We start from the raw sequence: 20,508 nt of genomic DNA on the forward strand, positions 1-20,508 counted from the left end.
ACTGGAAATTGTAAGGGCCTGTTGTATTTACATTTTGTTTTATATTGATATAGCTAGCCGTTTACTTGAATAACTTTGTGCAATTTCTTTTTTTTTTTTTTTGGAATGTGGAAAGCATCCCTCTTTGGAATTTTTTGTTTGCTAGTATTTAAGTTATTTATATTGTTTACAGTTTCATGGTACAGGTGACATTTTATGTTTTGGTTGTTGAGTTGGATTCAAAATAAAATGGACACAACAAAATAACGAACACTTGATTTTTAAAAAAGCTGGTCATTTAGATTAGTCGACTAATTGAAAAATTAGGCGAAGGATTAGCCATTAGTGGCAGCACTAAATTTCAGTTGAAATGTACCAAGGTTTTTCAAAGTTCCCAGGTAAAGTTCCTGCGGTGGAAATGGGGCTTTTGTCACTTTTCTGTATTGAACAGCTTTAGCACAATATACCCCCTAGTCAGCCTGTAAACAAACCCATGGCTGAGTTTATTTTTATTAGCAGTTAAAGTAACTGATGTTTATTTCACTCGGAATCACCTGCTGATCCTCGTCTAAAACTGACACACACACATATACACACGTACACACACACACCTCCTCCACCATGTTTCCTCTTCTCCCTGTTTTTCCACTGAGGCTCCACAGAGGCGTTGGATAAGGATGTAAATCCATTAGGACTCAGATAAAAGAGGCTCTAATATATTCATTAGTTTTATTTAAATTGAGGCCCGTCGCTCTGTCTTTCTTTCCTGTCTCTCTTGGGTTTCTATTCACAGAAACTCTTCCCTCCTCAGTGTTTGATCCACTACAGTATCAGAGATAAAAGTCACACCGAGTGCTTCACTGACACACCAGGCCCTTATCAGATTTAAGACTCGAGTCTGATCAGTCTTATTTGGACTTATGTCGACTTTTATCATTTGCATTTATACATATCCAGAGATAGTGTAGCTGGGAGCTAAAACAGTACTACTGTAGAACAGTTTTTGTTCTCTCGAGCTGCAGTGGAAGAAATATTGTATTTATGCCAAACTATGAAGTTATTCATGTCAGTAATAGAAGTCATGGTATCACAGTTGGACGTCAGGAAAAATGATGATCAGTATGTATTTGCAATAAAAAATGTAAATGTTGGTGTAAAATTTTACAGTAACCACACAAAATATTTTAATTATTTAATAGTATTTGTTAGTTTTGTTATTAATATTGCTTCAGATTGTATTAGTTGGCTGCATCAGAGCAAAAGTAGTGTATTTAAATAATTTTATTCAATTTTAATTGATATCCAATAAATTAACTTTAAAGACAGGTGATTGTAGTTTTACAGCTATTTTCAAAATGGGTTGGTCTTCACATTATTATCTACCTGCCTAATCAAGTTTTATTCACAGAATACTGCCAAATAGTTAAGCAGTGTATTAGGCAGAAATGGAGGAACAGGGTGTAATATTCCAGCGGGCGTAAAAGCAACATGCGACGTTCAATGTATTGTCAGATCCTGTTCATTATACAAGCAACATTTTAACAGCTTAGAACATTTATTCAACCATATACGAATGTGCAAAAATAGTTGAGAAATATATAATGAAAATAGTAAAATAATTGGGGAAAATAATAAAATTCCTGTCACTTTTCAGTGACTAGAATTACAAATTAAGTCGAAATTGATATAAGATGGAGATGACTAGGTATAAAAGTTATATTAGTTAGATTATTTCACAGCACAGTTTGGACTAGGGACTGAGTTCCCACCACTGAGGCCAATTCGATACACTGCCAGCGATATGATACAGTAAAGCCCCTTGCCGATGTGATGTGATACGATTCACCCCTGTTTGTGATGTGATTCATTAATGATTTGACTTTATAGAATGCGATTCAGTTCGATGTGATTCAAAACGATTAAACACAATACAAACAATTTACAAGCCCGCATCTGGTTTCTAAACAGCATCACAATTATTTTGTCATCTCTCTTTCCCTGTGAAGGATGTATTTGATACTTGATTGTTTTCTGTAAAGCAAACCATTGAAACCAACTGAAAAAGAAGATGCAGTTCAATGTTACAGTCAGAGGATTGTTTTATTCCTAGTAAACACTAAATTGTAAACAAAAAAGGTTTTTTTCATTGCATTTGTTTTTAATTTCATTCTCTACTTATACAGTAAATTTATTTAGGCAATTTTTTTTTGGCCTCTTAATTAAAAAAAACAAAACAAAACGCATGAACCATTCACTAATGCCGCATTTCCACTACGTGGAACTGGCTCAGCTTGGCTCGACTCAACTCGGGTACCAGGTCCTATTCCTGGAGACCGTTTCCATTACAGGATACTACAGACTTTACAGTACCTGGACGTCATAGCGATGCAGCGCGTTACTTCCGTGTCATCTGCTCAGAGAGTTGCTGATAAACTTGCTCGTTGCATGTTGTCCCGTCAAGCTCATGCTGAATTTTTACGTCTGAATTTCCTCGACAAACCATGGTGTAGTTTTACGGCCTGTCATCATGTGGATTAACCTACCACTATACTTACTGGAAACTTCTGCATCTGTTTTTTGTAAAACGGCAGGTCACAGAGACAACTCTCTGACCAGTCAGTGGTCTGCAGTGTTTACACGTCACGTTTTAGTATCTGATCCCTAGTCCTGGAACCTCGGCGGAGGTGATACCAAAAAACTAGTACCAGGTACTAGATTCCAGGCCCTTTTTTGTAATGGAAATGCAAAAAAGTCGAGTCGATAGCACATAGTGGAAACACGGCAAAAAAGTCCTTTTGTCAGGTCCTCTTACTAATAGTGTTCACTGTAATTTTACAGTGTTTTGTAAAACGCTTATAAAACTTAACTATTAAGGGTTTCCCAGCATCAACAAGCCACAGCAATTGAAGATCCACCTTTTTTTTTCCACTACTGCAACACATCACCATTCAGAGCTAAACAATTGCTCCCCCTGTACTTTGCAAATCGGTAAACTTTTGACTTGTGTGTCTTCAGAGGTATGCTGAATATCTCCTCTTCACCTATTTTCTCACTTCCCTCCATGTGTGCTGTTTACTAACTGCAGCTGCACCACCCGGCTCCCATCTATATTTTAAAAGCCAAGTGATCTCTGTGTCTGTGTGTGTGTGTGCGTGCGCGCTGCAGCTGTACTTGGGGTATATATGTGTATCAGCTTTATAATTCAAAAACTGGACAGATCTAGCCTGTGCCTTTTGGAGTACTTATGTATTTTGGGTCAAGGATCAGACAGGTGAAAACTGCATATTGATATGGCCAATACTTTTAGAGTTATTACTTTATTTATTACTCCATTCACAGCAACTAATTGGGGGGGTGCGGATCAACAGAATCGCTGTAACATGATGGGTGAATCAGGTCTAGGTCTGGTTCTTACTGTGGTTCCACAATGTTGGTCCCCGGTCAGGCCCGGCCTGTTAACATTTGCCTCCACCATGTTCAGTCCTGAGTAAAAGTCTTATGCTGCCTTCATGTGCTACCGGGAATAGTAAAATTCACAAACCATCACGTGTAGTCCTGTGTAAAAATCTCTGGTCCACATCCATGTCAATACTAAACTAAATGAGGACCATTCTATTTCTTCCTAATCTGTGTTACATCAGTAAGCTTAGTCAAGTAATGTGAATGTGATAAAGTCATTCAGTAATGATGTAAAGCCCTTTCAAAGAAATATATAAAGTAACTATGAATGCATTTGCTTTTGATTTCAATACAAAACAAAATGAGGGCCATTATGTTTTTTTCTTAATCTGTTTATTACACCAGTAAGCTTAGTTCAGTGAGAACCCATGGATTCACACGGGTCAATCCGCTAGTATGTTTTAATAACAAAACACCGAAAGATAGTGATAGTGTGTTCAAGGCACCTTGAAAACACGGGTGCAGAGGAGATAAACTATGTAATAATTGATGTAACCATGGGTTTTACCGATGCAGACATATTAAGAAAGATACATTGCACATTTAGCCGGCAGTTGTATCCGATTTGCACTGAAGCTACCGGCATCACATCACATCACAAACGTCTGTTTTGGACCACCGATTCAAATCCTTGGTGTGGATGTCTCTGGTCCATGTGATGCACTTTTCCACCAATAGAAATGTTGTGATATGTTTTCTTTCATGCAAGCACTTCCTGCTTGCAAGAAATTCACTTAGAGGCCCGTTTTTACCATCTCTACCTGCACCAAACGTGCATCAAATGTAATTACACTATTGCTGAAAAATTATGTTTTTAGTGTCTCATAAACTTGGTTTTAGGGGTGGCCATGGCTCAGGAGGTAGAGCAGGTTGTCCAATAACCAAAGGGTTGGCGGTACAAATCCTGCTCTGTCCTAGTCATGTGCTGTTGTGTCCTTGGGCAAGACACTACACCCTACTTGCCTCCAGTGCTACTCACACTGGTATATGAATGGTCAGTGGTGGTTGGAGGGGCCGTTTGGCACGAATTGGCAGCCATGCTTCTGTCAGTCTGCCCCAGGGCAGCTGTGGCTACAAACATAGTTTACCACCACCAGAGTGAGAATGTGAGCACTTTGGGTGCCTTGAAAAGCGCTATAGAAATGTAATTATTACATTATTATTGTTATTTTACATGTGCTTTCAACTAAGGCTGTTAAAATTAACACATTAACACGGATTAATCCATCATCATGATTATTCTGAATACACAGTTTAATGCAGTTAACCCATCTGCAGTGCAGAATGACTCTGAACGTCTCTGCCAATGCATTTCGGGCAGTTTGTCCAAGTAGAGTTACTGTTGCGCATGCGTAAATGGCCTGTTGATTTGGTAGTGACAGGCAACAGAACCAACACATGAAGATGCTAAACAGCACATTGGACCTCAGGATGGGAAATTTGAATTAAAAAAAAACGGAGAACAAAAGACGGAACAGTTGTTTCAAGTTGTTTTGTTGAAACTGTTGAAGGTGTTTAATAAACACTTTAAGTGCCTATATATTCCCTTCTTTCTTGAGTCTGTTTGCTCATGCAAAATGGAACAAGATTAATATAGATTAAAAATGAACAATATTTAATCGTGATTAATTGAAATTAATCCACAGCAACCCTGTGATTATTCTAATTTTTAAAAAATTTCTTGTTTGACAGCACTACTTTCAACACAATTGACTTCATAGTATTAGTTTGAGATCTGCATTTTCCACACAAATTAAAACGGAGTTTCAGCAAGGCTCCATCTTGCTGCCGCGTCATCTTAAATCACGCATGTCATCAGGACGTGCCAACACGTCCAGTGGCCCTCTAGAGTTAATTGATGATTCACTTCATTTTTCAAAAAATAGATAGATTTAGCCAGAATTAGGCCGTAACAAGGTAAGAGAACAATATATACTGATCATTTGCAAAGCTTTGAGCAAGCCAGGCACCATTTTTTTGGCCGTGCTTTTCGAAAATTAATCATTTAAGTCACGGGTGCAGGGCTCACTGCCTAATATGCTGTAGTTAAGTGTGTCAGAATAACATAAAATAATATCAGTATGCAGTTTATTCAAGTGAGTGACAAGGTGTTATTACACTGGTCTACGTGTAAAATACTTCCAGAATAAAAGTAGTGAAATTTTACCACATGTGAGTCACTGATAAAGAAAAATCAAGTCAAAACTGCAGGTTGGCTGAAGGTTCCAAGACATAGTCTTGGGTCAAAATATGAAATTTGAAAATTAACAAGAGAATGGGTTTTCCTCAAAAGGAATATTTGTCTCAGAGCTATGAGATCTACTTCAAAACACTATCTGCGCATGAATGAATGAATGTATCAATATATAAATGTACATAAACCAACAAAATGTGTAATAACACTTTATCTTATGCCTTGAAAACATCAGCAAACCAGCACTTTTGTCATTTGTTTTCCAGTTCATCTTATTGAAATATGTAACATTTAGCACATTTCATCTCTATTTTCTAAACAAATTGTAGACCCGTGTTATAGGCTGATCTCAGGAATGAATGTTGCACAGTAAGGTTATGCTTTTCATACTACTAATATGGTAATGTTTGGTGTCCTAGAATACGAAGTAAATTTGTCTAAGACCAAACAACCAAAGGTCCAAAACCTAATTACATCCAGTTTATTCTCACATATTCTTATGACCAAGAGAAGCTGCAAATCCTCACTGGTGACGGGCTGAACAGAGGAGCAGCTCCATCTTCAGCATAAGTTGTCATATATTTTGTCTGCTGACAAGCTGTTAATCAGTTCATGATACTTATCATGAAAGAGTTTTCCTCAATATAAATATAACAATAACAAACACTAAATGTTGAGATAATTTCAGTGCATAGATAGCCCCCAGATGTTTGGCAGGCATTAGTCATGTTCTGACAAAAGAATAGTTTAAACAAAATCGAACATCTGGTTTCTCGTTTCTCAGGAACGCAACTTGGCATTCAGACTTCAGAGGAAATGCATGATTTCACATTTATTTTGAAAAATTCTTATTAAAATGTGGAAACTTTCACTTAAAAAGTGATTTGGACAATGAATCAATTGCTGTGGTAGTAGCAGTGACAGCATTGTGTTTAGCCTGTATCATGAGTGATACAGGAAGGAAGTTTTACAAAGTAGTAATTTTTGTGTTTTTATGTTTAAGTTTCTATCAAATTTCCTTAACAATGTACGTGTTTAATGTGGTTAATAACTGACTATGAAATCATTCTGTAGTGTGAATGCAGCATTACATGACTGTTTGACTATTGTCAGGATGAAGTGAGGTGTTGAACAAAGCTGTAATTACACTCTTGTACAAATAACTCCACCAGCTTCTGATTTAATCAGTCGGAGCCCCCGCTGAGAGCACTGCCTTCACTCATCCTCCGTCTCATTAGCATGACTTGTACACAAATACAGGCCCCTGCGCTGATGCATAAAATGGGTTGCATACGTTGGTGTTTTTCTGTTGTTTTGTTTGGTTGCGTGTGTTTCACAAAGGCCCATTGTTGCTGTGGCAGCTGTTTTGTTTTTTCCAGCAGTTTGTCTGCCAAAGGAAGGTGCTGCAGCAGGAACACATTCATATACACCATGTGGGAGGGAAGGGTGGTTTCATTTATAAGTGTGTAAGTGAAGAATGAATGCTCAGCGTCTGTCTTCGGACATACAGTAAATGGCCAAAAGTCTATAGATGGCTGCACATGTGTAACACTGCTGTCACAGCCTCTACTTTTCTGGTTTTGGGGTTTCCACGAGATTTTGAATCTGGCAGCAGAGTTTGAGTACTGTTCATCACATTACCTTATGTTATTATCAGTGAATATGCTAAACTCCCGAAAGGAGTTTAAAATAAGTCAATGTAAACCACATAACCAAGTTATGATTGCCATATTATGAAAACACAAGTTTAGTACTTGAGTTCAACTGCTTAGAATTTATTTTAATGAGACCAAAGTATTTCAATCTGGAAGCAACAGATATCTCCAGCTCTGATGGTGATCAGGCCTGGCTCTGTGTTTCAGTTCATCCTTAAGTGTTGGATTTGGCTTAGGACTTTCTGAAATGAAAAAAAAAAAGATTATTTGATAATTCACGGTAAGAATGGCCTTTTCATGCAAAATCAATTTAACTTTATCTACAGCTTCAGCAGGCTTTCAAAAAAGGACTGGCACAATAAAGGGGACACTAAAAAAGTCTTCATGGATATTTTGAAATGATCAATATTGGCCAGTTATTTTACAGCAGCAGCTGGTGATTGCTTTATGATGCCAGTGTGGGTGGGAGAAAAAAAAGTTACACTGATTGAGTTCATGCACCTCTTATTTTAAGTAAATGAAGTGCAGACCGAGGTCAGTATATTTTGCAAAATCGTTGCAGACATAATGGTTTAATAAATGTTCATTAAATCCTGCATTTTTTTGTTCCATTTGTTACTATGAAGAGGTTGTATTTTTATCAGTTCCAAAAACCTCAACATATCAGCATTATATGTATCAGCTGTTCTTTGTCAGTAATCATTATCTGCCACTGAAGATTATGAATATGTATTGTCTTAAATATATATTTTGAATTGCCACAATATTTTTTATTTACCATTTTGAATGGCTAAAGCCTCATTGTCAGCTCATATTAACTTTCTGCATTTATTTTGACATTCCTTAACTGTTCTTTTAACATGGACTTGAACAGTTGAATGTATAGAATCAGAAAATAGCAATCAGTGGCTGTTTGTTAAGGTGATTTATTTAAATAGATGTAACTAGAGTCCAAATACATATCATCATATGAAAAAGAACAGCATCACTTCCTAACTTCTAAGTTTTAAAGATCAGTTGTGCATTCAGTGATTGAATATAGTTGTCAAAAGAACTTCAGCACTATTTCGCTTTTCACTATTTCACATCTTTTTACTGATAAAATTGTCAATTAATTGAGGAATTGTCAAATTATCAAGCAAATAAAATAGTTATTTGCAACTTTTCAAGTTTTTAGATGTCCGTATTGCAGTTTTAATGTTTGTGGTTAGATTCCATGTTTGGGTCTGTTGCATGTTGTTTGGTCTCTGGTTGAGTTTAGTTTGTCATGGTGCAGCAGAGTCTTTAAGGAAAACTGGTTCTCCAAATCCACGGTGGAACGCAGAGCTGGACTCAGTTCAACTCGGATGATTAATGCATCAGGTACCAAATACAATGCAGCTCTTGTGGTGAGGGGATATGTTGTGTGCACGGCATTTCTCTGCACTTTTTTTTCCCCCCCTGGCTTGGGATTTATTGTTCAGGCTGAAAAAAATCCCACCTGAAATCAGACCTATAGATGTGGGTCTTTAGATTTAAGTAGCAGTTTGAACTTGAAGTTGAATTTCTCTGGTCTGTTTGGATGTGCATATTAAAGTTTTCTCTCGTTATGTGCAGGTTAGTCACAGCCAGCAGCTCGTTTGGTAGTTGGGGGGTGTCTTTGTTTGAGTGAAACCCAACCAGCTGCTGTGTTTAAAGACTTTTTTTGCTCCTGGGCAAGCTATCAGTTAAGGCTTTTGTATTGAGTTGAATGGGATTACGTGGAGAGGCCCAGTAGCTCTGTTTGTGGGTCATTTTTTTCATTTGGAAACATGGAGTTAGAGGATGTGACGATGGCAGGACTTTGTACTTTCGCTTTTCTGGTTTTTGGCATAGGTCACCTACATATTGACAGTTTGATCATGATACTCATATACAGCAAACTGACATTACTCATTAGCTTTTACATTTGTTTTGTTCACCTGGTATAATGTGACGTGGGAGGAGTTATTTGAGCCTCCGGTTCCTGCAGTAACAGTCCTGTTAATGTTTCTCATAGGCACCGTTAGTGACCGACACTTTGTGATGGACGTGAAGCTTAAAAAGGCAAATGATAGAAAATGTCTCATTGTTGAACATGATATAGATTTCTGGCACCAGCAATCTACAGCAACTTCTGTGATTTTAACAAAATGTTAGCCTATCTTTAGTTTTACAAATGAAATAAAATCAGTCAGCCATAGGTGATAGTAATGTGCCTTAACACTAGAAGTCCCCAGCCATAAAACAGAATAAAGATGACAAAGAAGTCCGTTCTGAGCCACTGTAGAAACATGGCAATGTTTCTGTCCCATTCATTATTTAAGAGCAGATTCAGCTATTTACTGCTGAAATTTCATATTTATTTCCTTTCAAATGTCAATATTGATACCAGTATTGATGTGTTGCATGGCTGCAGTAGTCAAATAATCAGGTTACAGCTCAAAATTGTACTTTGATTCAGATTCATTTAGTAATACCAATCCATTAATACTGAATCAAATCAATATCAGATCGGATCAAATTGAATCATGATTAATCATTTCAGAACCTTATGAATCGATTTGATTTAGGAAATTCGCCGTGATACCCAGCCCTAATTGTGGGTACTTGACATTTTATTCATTGTGTTCTGTTTTATGTGCAGGGGTTCAAGGGGGGTTAATGTTGATGTTTATTTAGGTTAATGTGTCTCTTCTACAACATTTATTGGCCTTTTTATGTTTATTTTTTATGAATGTGACACCATTAGTCAAACCTGTAGGCCCAACAATGCTTTACCTGTTAGTCACTGTCAAGCTGCTGTTCACGCTGTATTAATGGCACTTTTGCTCTTTCAAGGTAAAAGCACCTCCTACGTATCTGTAAACTCATAATATCAAAATTTTTTCCTTTAAAGTAAAGGTGCATCAATACTGCCCTTAATCAGTCATAACCACTTCAGGAATCACATCACAAGGTTTCTGAAAATCATCTCACGACCCCCCACTGGCATCCCACAACCCACTGGAGGGTTGAGACCCCCACTTTGGGAACCCTTGGATTAAATGATGAAGTAGTGGAAGTGGCTAAAAATAATTGAATCATTAATGAAAGTAATTGTTTGTTACAATGAAGATGGTTCACTGTTGTTTTAAACCATTATGGGGAATCTTGAGATTATTTTCTTTGAATATCACTCCATTTTTATTTGCTAAAAGCAATGATAGAAGCATAATGAAATTGTTTTGCCTCTAAAGTCAGCAATTTATAATTGACAAATATTTTAATGTCTCAGATCCATTTTTACAGTTTATATATACAGTTAATTAAGTTGTAGAAATTATAACAAGACTTACTTGTTATTTTCTTGTAACTCTGATAACAAAACGTTGATCAGTTGTGTGTGTTCTGCCTTGTGAAGTGTTTCCCGTAGCTGTGTGTTGTGTGTTGATGTATGTGTTAGGCTCTGTGTGGTTTTAATGTGTGCTGTAGACATGACAAAGATGTCCTGTTACTGAGTGGACATGGTGCTGCAGGACGGAGAGGCCTTGTCAGTACATCAGACGGATTTTAAAAGCCATGTAATGGGACTCATTAAATGACCCTTTTCAGGGACCCCCCCTCCCCCTCAGGCTTTTGTCCGGCTGTGTTCCCTCTTTGGTGCCTTGAACTTTCTCCTGACCTCAGCTCTTCACCCCTGGCATCAATATGGTGTTTCCCACAAACTACAAGTCACAGACAAGGACTGTCCAGGATGTCCAAAAACTGAAAGCTGTTGATCAGTTTGCAGCTTTTGCAACTTTATACAGTTATTGTTGCTCAGTGCTTCAAACACATTTTGATCCACACAGTTTTTGTGCCCCTGTGGAGTGCCGATGTGTTGGTAGTGGTTGGGGGAGGGAAGAAGTAGAGATTAGTGTATGTGTGAATGGGGGAGGATAAAGGGGCAGTCCAGCTGTGATGGTAATTACAGCAAACAAAGGGAAGAATTAGCTGCACAGCAGTAACCCCCACCTCCCACAAACACCCCCTCCCACCCATGTCGGCTGTTCTGCTGATTTAACCTAGTGTCGCACTTCGGCCATGTTTCCACTCGGTATTATAATCTGTTTTAAGTGATGACTTTTAATCAGATATCTCTTCCCTGTAGAGCCTTTCTAACTTTACAACAGAGAGGAAAGAACCTCAATAGGAGACCACCAAAATTATAACACTTTTTTCTGCATATAAGTTTAAGTTAGTGTCCTATCACAACTTTTTTCACAGTCAGAATTCCATCAAGGAGCAAATACTGACAGATATTAGATTCAGGTTCCAGAAAATTCTGGCTCTAGTTGACTTCCATTCCAAAAATTTCAAAACTTTAAAAAACACAGTTGATTTTTTTTTTTCCCCCAGCCCTCAATCTGGTCTTTTTCTCTTTATCTGTACCCACTAATAACTGTGCTGGTGGTCCTTTTGTATAATAATGCTTTGTTAATTAGATTTTAGGGCTAACAGAAAGCTTTGATGTCTACGGTGTGATGTTGATTGACAGATGTGATTGACATCTCCTCGTCTCTTGAGTCGGACTTTCAGCGCTTCAGTTTATTGAATAAAACATTTTTTTCCTGACAGACAGCTATACTGCATTAACAAGATTGTGAGGAATGATTTTGTTATGCAAATCTTTTTGTGCAGTTTACCATCATTTAATTACAACCTACCCTATCATCTTAATTTATTCATATAAGTTAATGTTAGCCTTAATTCACCATTGTTTTATATGTTCTTTCAGTCTGCTTATTGGTGTGCTTATAGATTAGAGTTTTTATAGATGCTGAAATGGACAGAAAGATTGATGGTTACATTTAACTGTCTTTACCTGGATTAGAATATCTTTATTGTCATTGTACTTGCATACAATGACTACATGGATGGATTGTAACTGTTGTAAACACATTTTTGCTAAAATGGCTCATGTCAAGCAACTAAAGAGCCCACATCTAATTGACATTCTGTGCTACATTTCTTTCAAATAAAATTACTATTGAACCACTTCAGCTGAAGTCCAGACATTATCAGGATGGTGGTGTGAACACATGCAAGTGAAAGATGTTTGGGAATTGCCTTGCACCTCTCCTGCTCTTTTTTAAAATATGTAGCCATTGCACAGATGAACCATACAGATGCACAATGCAACAGCAGCAGACTGTCCAGTCATTGTCTTCTAGTGTTGACAATATGTTTCAGTACGTGACTTTAAGCATCGTGTTCTGTCCTACTACTCTCTCCACCCATTGACCCGGCTTATTATGAGTAGAACCAGGAAGCAACAGAGGATGAGCAGCTCTGAGTGCAGCTTGATGTATTTAAAGCAGACGGACAGTGTTGGGTCTCAAGTGGAGGATGTACATTTGCTGGTGCTGATGTTGTTGCTAGGCAACCAACAAGAGAGCAAATGCAGGCCAAGGCGCTCCTCTGTGTTTGCTCCCTGAACATGTCAGAATCAGCTCTCAGATCAGCCCCAGACATTTGTATGAGCATTAAAAAAAAGCAGTTAAGTGTTTTACATGCAGCTCAGAGACTAATTAAATGGCTGCTATCAATAAGATGCATAATGATCATAGATGCATATGGCACAGTTGGGTCACTTAATGGTTGGAGTATAAAAATAATGGTCGTGGTATCGCGGCCTCCACAGTCTGTTGGTCTGTCGTGTGCTAAAAATGAAATCCTGTCAGTTCAGTTTAAGACTTTTCTTCCTGCTGCTTAGATTGTTTAGTCCTCTATGTTCTCCTTATTTACCTTGACAGCGTTTCTCAAACTAAAACATTTTGTTTTGAATTTCTTTCCAGGTACATGTACTGGACAGACTGGGGTGAGATCCCAAAAATCGAGCGGGCAGGGATGGACGGGACCAATCGCTCCATGATCATTGATAAGGACATCTACTGGCCCAATGGGCTGACGCTAGACTATAGTCAGCAGAAACTGTACTGGGCCGATGCCAAACACAACTTCATCCATCGCTCCAACCTGGATGGCTCCTCCAGGTATGTAGCAGCTCCATCTGCACCCCTTTGTGTCATCTGTTCCTGTTCTGCACAGGCCTGTTTGAAGTCTGAGTGAAGTTAAAGTATAAAATAAAACCTAGAGCTTGAACTTCTTATATTGAAAATATTTATGAAGATGTCTTGGTGTTACGCATGTTTCTCCAGTTTTGCTGTTTTGATTTTCTAATTTAAATATAATAAATTTTACACTTTGAAGACTTCTGTTAGTAAGTTTAATACTGTGTTTGTATTTATATCATTTATTATTAACTTTAGCAATTTAATGTCTCATTTAAAATAAAGTAAAAAAAAAAAAAATTTGAAGAAATTTGGCTGGTATTTTTCTCCTCGGGCACAATTTAGCTAGAATTTATTGAAAGCAGAGATGTTGCCATTGGTTTAATTAAACAGATGCAGTGTTTGTCCAGTCATGACAAGTACAGAGGGTGCCTCACTGTTCTTTCTGTTGAACACCCATCTGTGTACATGTTATGCTGTTTTATACATGTTTATATAGGTGCTATTTTCTAAACTTGTTCACCTCCTCTAATTTTGGTGACAGGAGGCCCTTTTCCACCAAAAGGCCCAGGAACTTTATTACCAGGAACTTATTTACCAGGAACTTTTTGGGGTAAAAAAGTTCCTGGTAACTGCGTTTCCACCGCACCTGAAAGTTCAGGGTAATTTATTCAAATCAGGTTGATGATGTATGAGGGAGAAGTAACAGAACCTGTAGTTCAGTTCATGTCCATTCACAAACTAACCTCTAGTTCAATAAAATGACAGTACTTTAAGTGGACAGTTTGGGTTTAATGTTTTACTGGTTGTTGAATCACTTAATCCATCTGGAATACATTTTAAATGAAGTTAACCATCATTACATATCCTTAATTTGTATTTAAAAATGGTAGAACATGTATTTTCAATTTCTCATACCTTAAACTAAATCACATCTAACTTTAAGTGTGATGGATGGTTCTGTTCCATTTCTATTGTTTTACAGATATAGTCCAGGTTCAACCCTAAAGTCAGACAGATTTACTCAAATGCCTGCATTTAATTCAACTGCATATTACTGATAAAAGTACTTATACTCATATTTTGATGCCTTGTAAATGAACAGACAGTATTAGGTTAGATTTTTTTTTTTTAATTAAAAATTGAAACAAAACAAAGTTGCCTTGAGATTAAAAGGGAAATAAACATGTCTGAAAGGTTCAGGCTTTTGGACCAGAGTGTGGTCCAGCTAGTCCAGGACAGCCGGTCTGGAACTCCATGGTCCTGGTCCCTTTTTCACTTTCCTACAGGAAAAGTAATAAAAATGCTAAAATGAATAACAGAACACATGATGACAGATTCCTACCAGTGTGATGTGACATGTCAAATCTCTTACTTGGGCCGTTGTAAACATCAGTAGACGATGGACGAAGACACAAACGAGCCGCAGGTTCAGAAAAAGAGGCGAGTCCGTCCGGTCCATTTCAGGTGGAAATCACAAACATACAGAATAAATCAGTGTTCAGCTCACGGCAACAACACGAATACATCCGGTTCTCTGATTTAGGTTTAGTGTCAGACTGTTGACCAGTTAGCATTAGGTTAACTGGACTTCACTTTGGACTAAACAGCTGATGCCGCTGACTACTGTTACAGCATGAACCAACTAAACAGTGAATATTTGTGTCATATACATACCATTGGTTTGTTCGACAGTCAGATCCACTGCAGCCATTGTGGTCCTTTAGTTTCTTTTAATCCTGCATAAGTTTCTTCTTCTTTTCTCATATTTCTTTAGGTTTGTGTCTTATATTTGGCTCCAACAGTTTTTACTCGCTTGTTTCGTGTCGGCGATTCAAAGTCCGTCTGAATTTCCTTGTCATCCGTCCATTTGTTGTACCTTCTCTTTCAGTCCATTTTCCGAATTATCAAAATACAAAGCTTGTGGAAATTAAATGAGTTTAATATTGGCGGTGGACAGAATGCGGAAACGCTGCAAGTCTAGTCCACCACTCAGCCTTCTCCAGCACACAGCTCCGCCCCTTAAAGTTCCTGGTTATCTGGAAAGTACTACCTCCCTACCAGGAACTTCTTCGGGGTAAATTCGGGGCCAGGAGAAGGTCAGTTACCAGGGTAATTTTCGGTGGAAACGCACCAGGAACTTTGAAAGTTCAGGGTAATACAGAAAGTTCCTGCAAAAGTTCCTGTGGTGGGAAAGGGCCTAAGGTTAATATAACTTTGCTAAGAATTGTAACAATTACCAATTAGGGGGATTTGCCATTCTCTGATGGCTCTGATTCATTCTACTTGGTTTGCTTGTAGAGTTGCAGTAGGAAACTTTTTCAGAGAATCTCATGATATAAAATTAGATTGACATATCATGTACATTTGCTTATTTAAGGTGTTGAAGAAAATTACCTGGACTGGAAATCTCACGTGTGCACATTTTTTCTGCTGTTTGTATTGTTCAGAAGGTTTTATTTATATCCAAAGACAGATGTCCTGCTCCTTTATTCCTGCTAATTTATTTTGGTCACATGCATGTGTAGCTATTTTTACCCATTTCATTATTTTTGAAAGGGCGCTTTTAGACATGCTTTAGTTTTTATTTTAAGACACATTGTAACAGGTTAATATTAATAATTATACAGTGCTGTGGTGCAGCGAAACTTGGATATTTTCTGAGATAATTTTGATATTGTGACAATCTTGCACCCAAATTAAAAACAAAACAAATGATCAATCTTAGTACCATTCTTTCATTACCCCTCCGTCATTTTTACAAAGGCTTGAATAATTAAAGCTGACCTCACCTTGTATTTCTCTGCTGTTGTAGGGAGGTGGTGGTTAAAGGAGAACTGCCCCACCCCTTCGCCTTGACCCTGTATGAAGAAACACTGTTCTGGACAGACTGGAACACCCACTCCATCCACTCCTGTCGGAAACAGACTGGAGCTAACCAACGCGTCGTCCACTCCAACATCTTTTCACCCATGGACATTCATGTCTTCAGCCCTAAGAGACAACCTCTCTGTGAGTACAAAGTCATTTCAGCTGTTTGTAGAACTGTCACCTCACCTGAAAAATCATCTCATAATGATGAGTCTCCTCAAACATGCCACTTAAAATATCAAATACAGATGATGTACAAAACTACATCACATACACAAAATTCATTCACATGAATCATTTATATCCATGAAAAGGGAAATTCAACAAAAAAGTGTCAACAGAAGCATGAGTCAGATGTTAACAAATTAAATTCAGTCAGTAGTTAATGGTTTCACTAAAAGCACATTTTTATAGTGAACCACATAACAAGTAACAGCATCATGAATAATAGCAATGAAACTCCAAAAAGTTATGATCTTTATGTCTTTATTGCCTTTTTTGCTATTTTAGACATTTTTATATGATTAACTGGTTCATCAGAGGAAGAATTAACAGTTAATTTTCAAGCTGTCGCCTCTCACACACGTATCGTCCTGCCAGATTTAAACACCTGACACCAGTTTCTGATGTTTGGTCAAAACCTGCCAACATGTGGGGCTCTGACGTTGAAGATTCTGGCTGATATTTAGAAAAGCTGCAGCTGCTTCATGTTTTTAGACTAGAAAACATCAAAAGTGTGCAATTTTATGCATAAATGGCTTGGCTTTGTGATGAAGAATCTGAGAGTCTCACAAGTCCTCCAGGATTATAGTTAACCCTTTGTATTACTGTGCATATGTGTTGTTAAATTTTTTACCGATTTATCTTTGTCTGTTCAGCAATGACGAGTCAGTGTTCTGTGAAAAACGGCGGCTGTTCACACCTCTGTCTGCTGTCTCCGGTGAAGCCCTTCTATCAGTGTGCCTGTCCCACTGGAGTCCAGCTGCTGGAGGACGGAAAGACCTGCAGAGATGGTGAGGACATCATTAAGCTGACGATGCGTGACATTTGAAAAATAAGTCGCATATTCAGACCCTTAAAAAAGGCATCGATTAGCAGTTTAAACAAGTCTAATTCTGAAACATTATTATTAGTGGAATATCATCAGCTTACCTGATCTGTTTGGATTGACTCAAGTTAAATTCTTTACAGATTCTGATGGACTAAAAAGAGATGGTTTAACAGACCAGGTTGTTATTAAACTATGGTGGACAAAAATATCAGATCTTTATTAAAGTGAAAACTGGTATGTAAAATACCAAATGTTAATATGGAACACTTAAACTTATAAACTATAGAATGAGAACAAAGGCTCACACCTTAAAAAAGATAAATGAAATATAATAGTAACAGATCACACAAACATCTGTGCTTCCTGGACCTGAGGAAGAATCCAAAGCCTCATCTAAATGCCGAAAAATATTTCCCTTAAGATTGTGACTGGTAACACAAAAAAATTAATAAGCATAATATGAAATGATGTTTTTCTACTGTCGCACCATATATATTATTGTATTGCAAGATGGGGGTGGGATTTAATAAGTTTTCTTCTTCCCATTCCTTTTTGAGCAGTACATATTGAATTTATTTTGTTATTGCTAGTGTACATGGCAATTGCTATTTTGTCTTGATCACCTTTGTTTATTAATGTATTTGCCCTGCCATTAGTTCCTTGTACACAAAAGATGTTTGATTTTTTTCTTCTGCTCAAAACAAATAAATGAATGAATAAAAAAATTGCACTGTTGAAACTTCACCTTAGCTCAAAACCTGTGACTTAGTAGACAAAACACACACACCTTTTTTCTTTTTTTTTTTTTACATAAAATCCATATAAAGGATACCTAATACAACTCCTTCACAAACTGATGGACTGTCTGCTGGAGTGGATGACCTCCATTGATTCTAAAGTCACTTATTGGTGTCAAAATGGAACAAGGAGACACTACAATTAATAAATTTATTTTTTTTAAACTGAAACTTTAAATTTGAAAATCCTGCACAGGAAACACTCTCATTGTTTGGCTTCAGAGACACACTAGTGGAAAGCATCCAAATATTTTCTGAACTGCGTCAGACAAAGACGTAGAATAAGAAGACCATGTATTATTTTCTGAGAAAAGGGGGAAATATTTTTTTTTTTTTACAAAAACCTCTCATGTAACTGTTTACAAGAATTCTGCCCAAGTGCACACATTGAATTCATTAGTGGACAAGCTTTGTTTCTGCAGTTCATATGAACAAAAAAAAAATGGCAGATTCTCTCTGCACCAAACCTCAGTTACTTCTTTTCTAAATTATCAAGTCTCCCAAAGTTCTTCCTTTTCTTTTTTGTCATCATCATCTCTGGTGGCCAGAGCAGTGTTGCAGTGGTGTGGGGCTGACTGGCTAGTTGCCATGGTAACCCCACTCCATCACTGGGCTGGCTGCCTGAATGGCAGCGCTGGACGTTCCTACCCTCCCCTCTGCCTCTTCTATTTACATTTTTTTGGTTCAGTAACCCTCGCCTGTAGCAGCAGAGGCCGAGAGGCTTTTGTCAAACAGGAGATCACATGCTCCTCCTGCAGACAATGCCTCCTTTGCCGGGGGTTTAACTATTCCAGCAGATCTGAAACATGGCCACAATTTGACCTGCTGGATTGCAGCCACAGCTCCCCTTCTCTTAAAGCTAAAATCTAAAACTCTCCAGCAACTGAACTGTGATGGACAGATCTGCAACACCAAATACTCATTTGTTGTAATTATTTTCAATGTCACATTAATCCTAATTGTTGTTTTAGTGAGTCTCACAGTTTTTAGTCTCATATCAGAACACTGCATGTTGTGTTAACATTAAAATTATTACCTTTGTGCTTTGATAAATAATGTGGTTAAACTCAAACTAATCTAATAACCCTAAGTTGTAATTATTCATCTGTGTCAATGATAGCCTGGCCCAGAGGCTTTATCTCAGCTTCATGTCAGTTTCCTATGAATATGATAAATCACAAACAATCTCAGGGTTTTTTTTTTCTAAATTTGGCACAAACTTTCACTTGCACTCAAGGATGAGCTAATTAGATTTTTGGGGTCAGATGTCAATAACACCTTGACGTCACTAAACAAGTCTTTGGCCACAAATCATCATTGAATTAACGAGTTATTTAAAAAAAAAAAAAAAGCGCACAAATTTCTAAGGGATAAATTGATATGTGAAGAACTTCTCTCAGGAACATCTAATATGAGTTTTGTTTTCCAAATTTGAAAGTTCTCCATGTTTAATTATTGAAAAGTTGTTAAACCATATGACATCTGTGATAGTAATTGTAACATCTGACTTGGAGATTGTTGGTTAAATAGTAAAGCCAAGTGATATTCATCACATAGAGTTAATATTAATGATTACATCATTTTGATGAAGAAAATAAATTAATGTGTTGTGTTAACCACCAGATTGACCATAACAAATTACTTGCAGCTTTATTTTTGATTTTTTTTTTTTTTTTTTACAATTGCATTTACAGCAACACAAACTAAAAATTGTGGACCTAGACTTTTCCATCTGACTGAAAACTCCAGCACATGAGTCTGAAGTGCTGTGTTTGATTTATACTGCATTTGAGTGATGCTGATTCTTCCTTCTCTCTCCAGGTGCCACTGAGATGCTGCTATTGGCTCGGCGAACTGATCTGCGGCGCATCTCTCTGGACACACCAGACTTCACTGACATCATCCTGCAGGTGGATGACATCCGCCACGCCATCGCCATTGACTACGACCCAGTGGAAGGATACATCTATTGGACAGACGACGATGTGAAAGCCATCCGCCGCTCCCTGCTGGACGGCAGTGATGCTCAGTTTGTGGTCACATCACAGGTGAATCACCCTGATGGCATTGCTGTCGACTGGATCGCCCGAAATCTGTACTGGACTGACACGGGAACGGACCGCATTGAGGTGACGAGGCTCAACGGAACCATGCGCAAAATCCTCATTTCTGAAGACCTGGATGAGCCCAGAGCCATCGTATTGGACCCAATGGCCGGGTAAGAGAAATCAGAACAGAAAATAACATTTTATTAATTAATCATGTAAAGAAGTTGAGGACTTGTTTTATTCATAAAAAGGATGATGTGACCTGCATCTCTCTCAGTCCTCTTTATGTCATCTGGCACGTGAAACAATGGTTCCCTTGCTGTTGTGTCCGTAGCATGAGGGTTTTCACAGGGTTAAATGGTAAACGGACTGAACTTATATAGCACATTTTCTACACCTTCATGGTGTCCAAAGCGCTTTAC

The 20,508-nt window shown here is 37.8% G+C and overlaps 1 protein-coding gene across 2 annotated transcripts in view; it reads left to right on the forward strand.

The window, feature by feature from the left end:
• lrp6 (low density lipoprotein receptor-related protein 6) overlaps positions 1–20,508 on the forward strand; it is a 57,803-nt gene that overhangs the window by 9,360 nt on the left and 27,935 nt on the right. For both annotated transcript variants that reach the window (XR_003936799.1, XM_030149078.1), the window contains exons 3-6: positions 13,104–13,301; positions 16,135–16,331; positions 17,069–17,203; positions 19,860–20,256. Coding sequence is in view for 1 of the 2 variants with exons in the window: in XM_030149078.1 (XP_030004938.1) it covers positions 13,104–13,301; positions 16,135–16,331; positions 17,069–17,203; positions 19,860–20,256 (927 nt within the window). In the remaining variant the exon portion in view is untranslated. The remainder of the gene's footprint in view (positions 1–13,103; positions 13,302–16,134; positions 16,332–17,068; positions 17,204–19,859; positions 20,257–20,508) is intronic.

The sequence above is a fragment of the Sphaeramia orbicularis genome, chromosome 12 (assembly GCF_902148855.1).
Source record: "Sphaeramia orbicularis chromosome 12, fSphaOr1.1, whole genome shotgun sequence".
Taxonomy (NCBI): Eukaryota; Metazoa; Chordata; class Actinopteri; order Kurtiformes; family Apogonidae; genus Sphaeramia; species Sphaeramia orbicularis.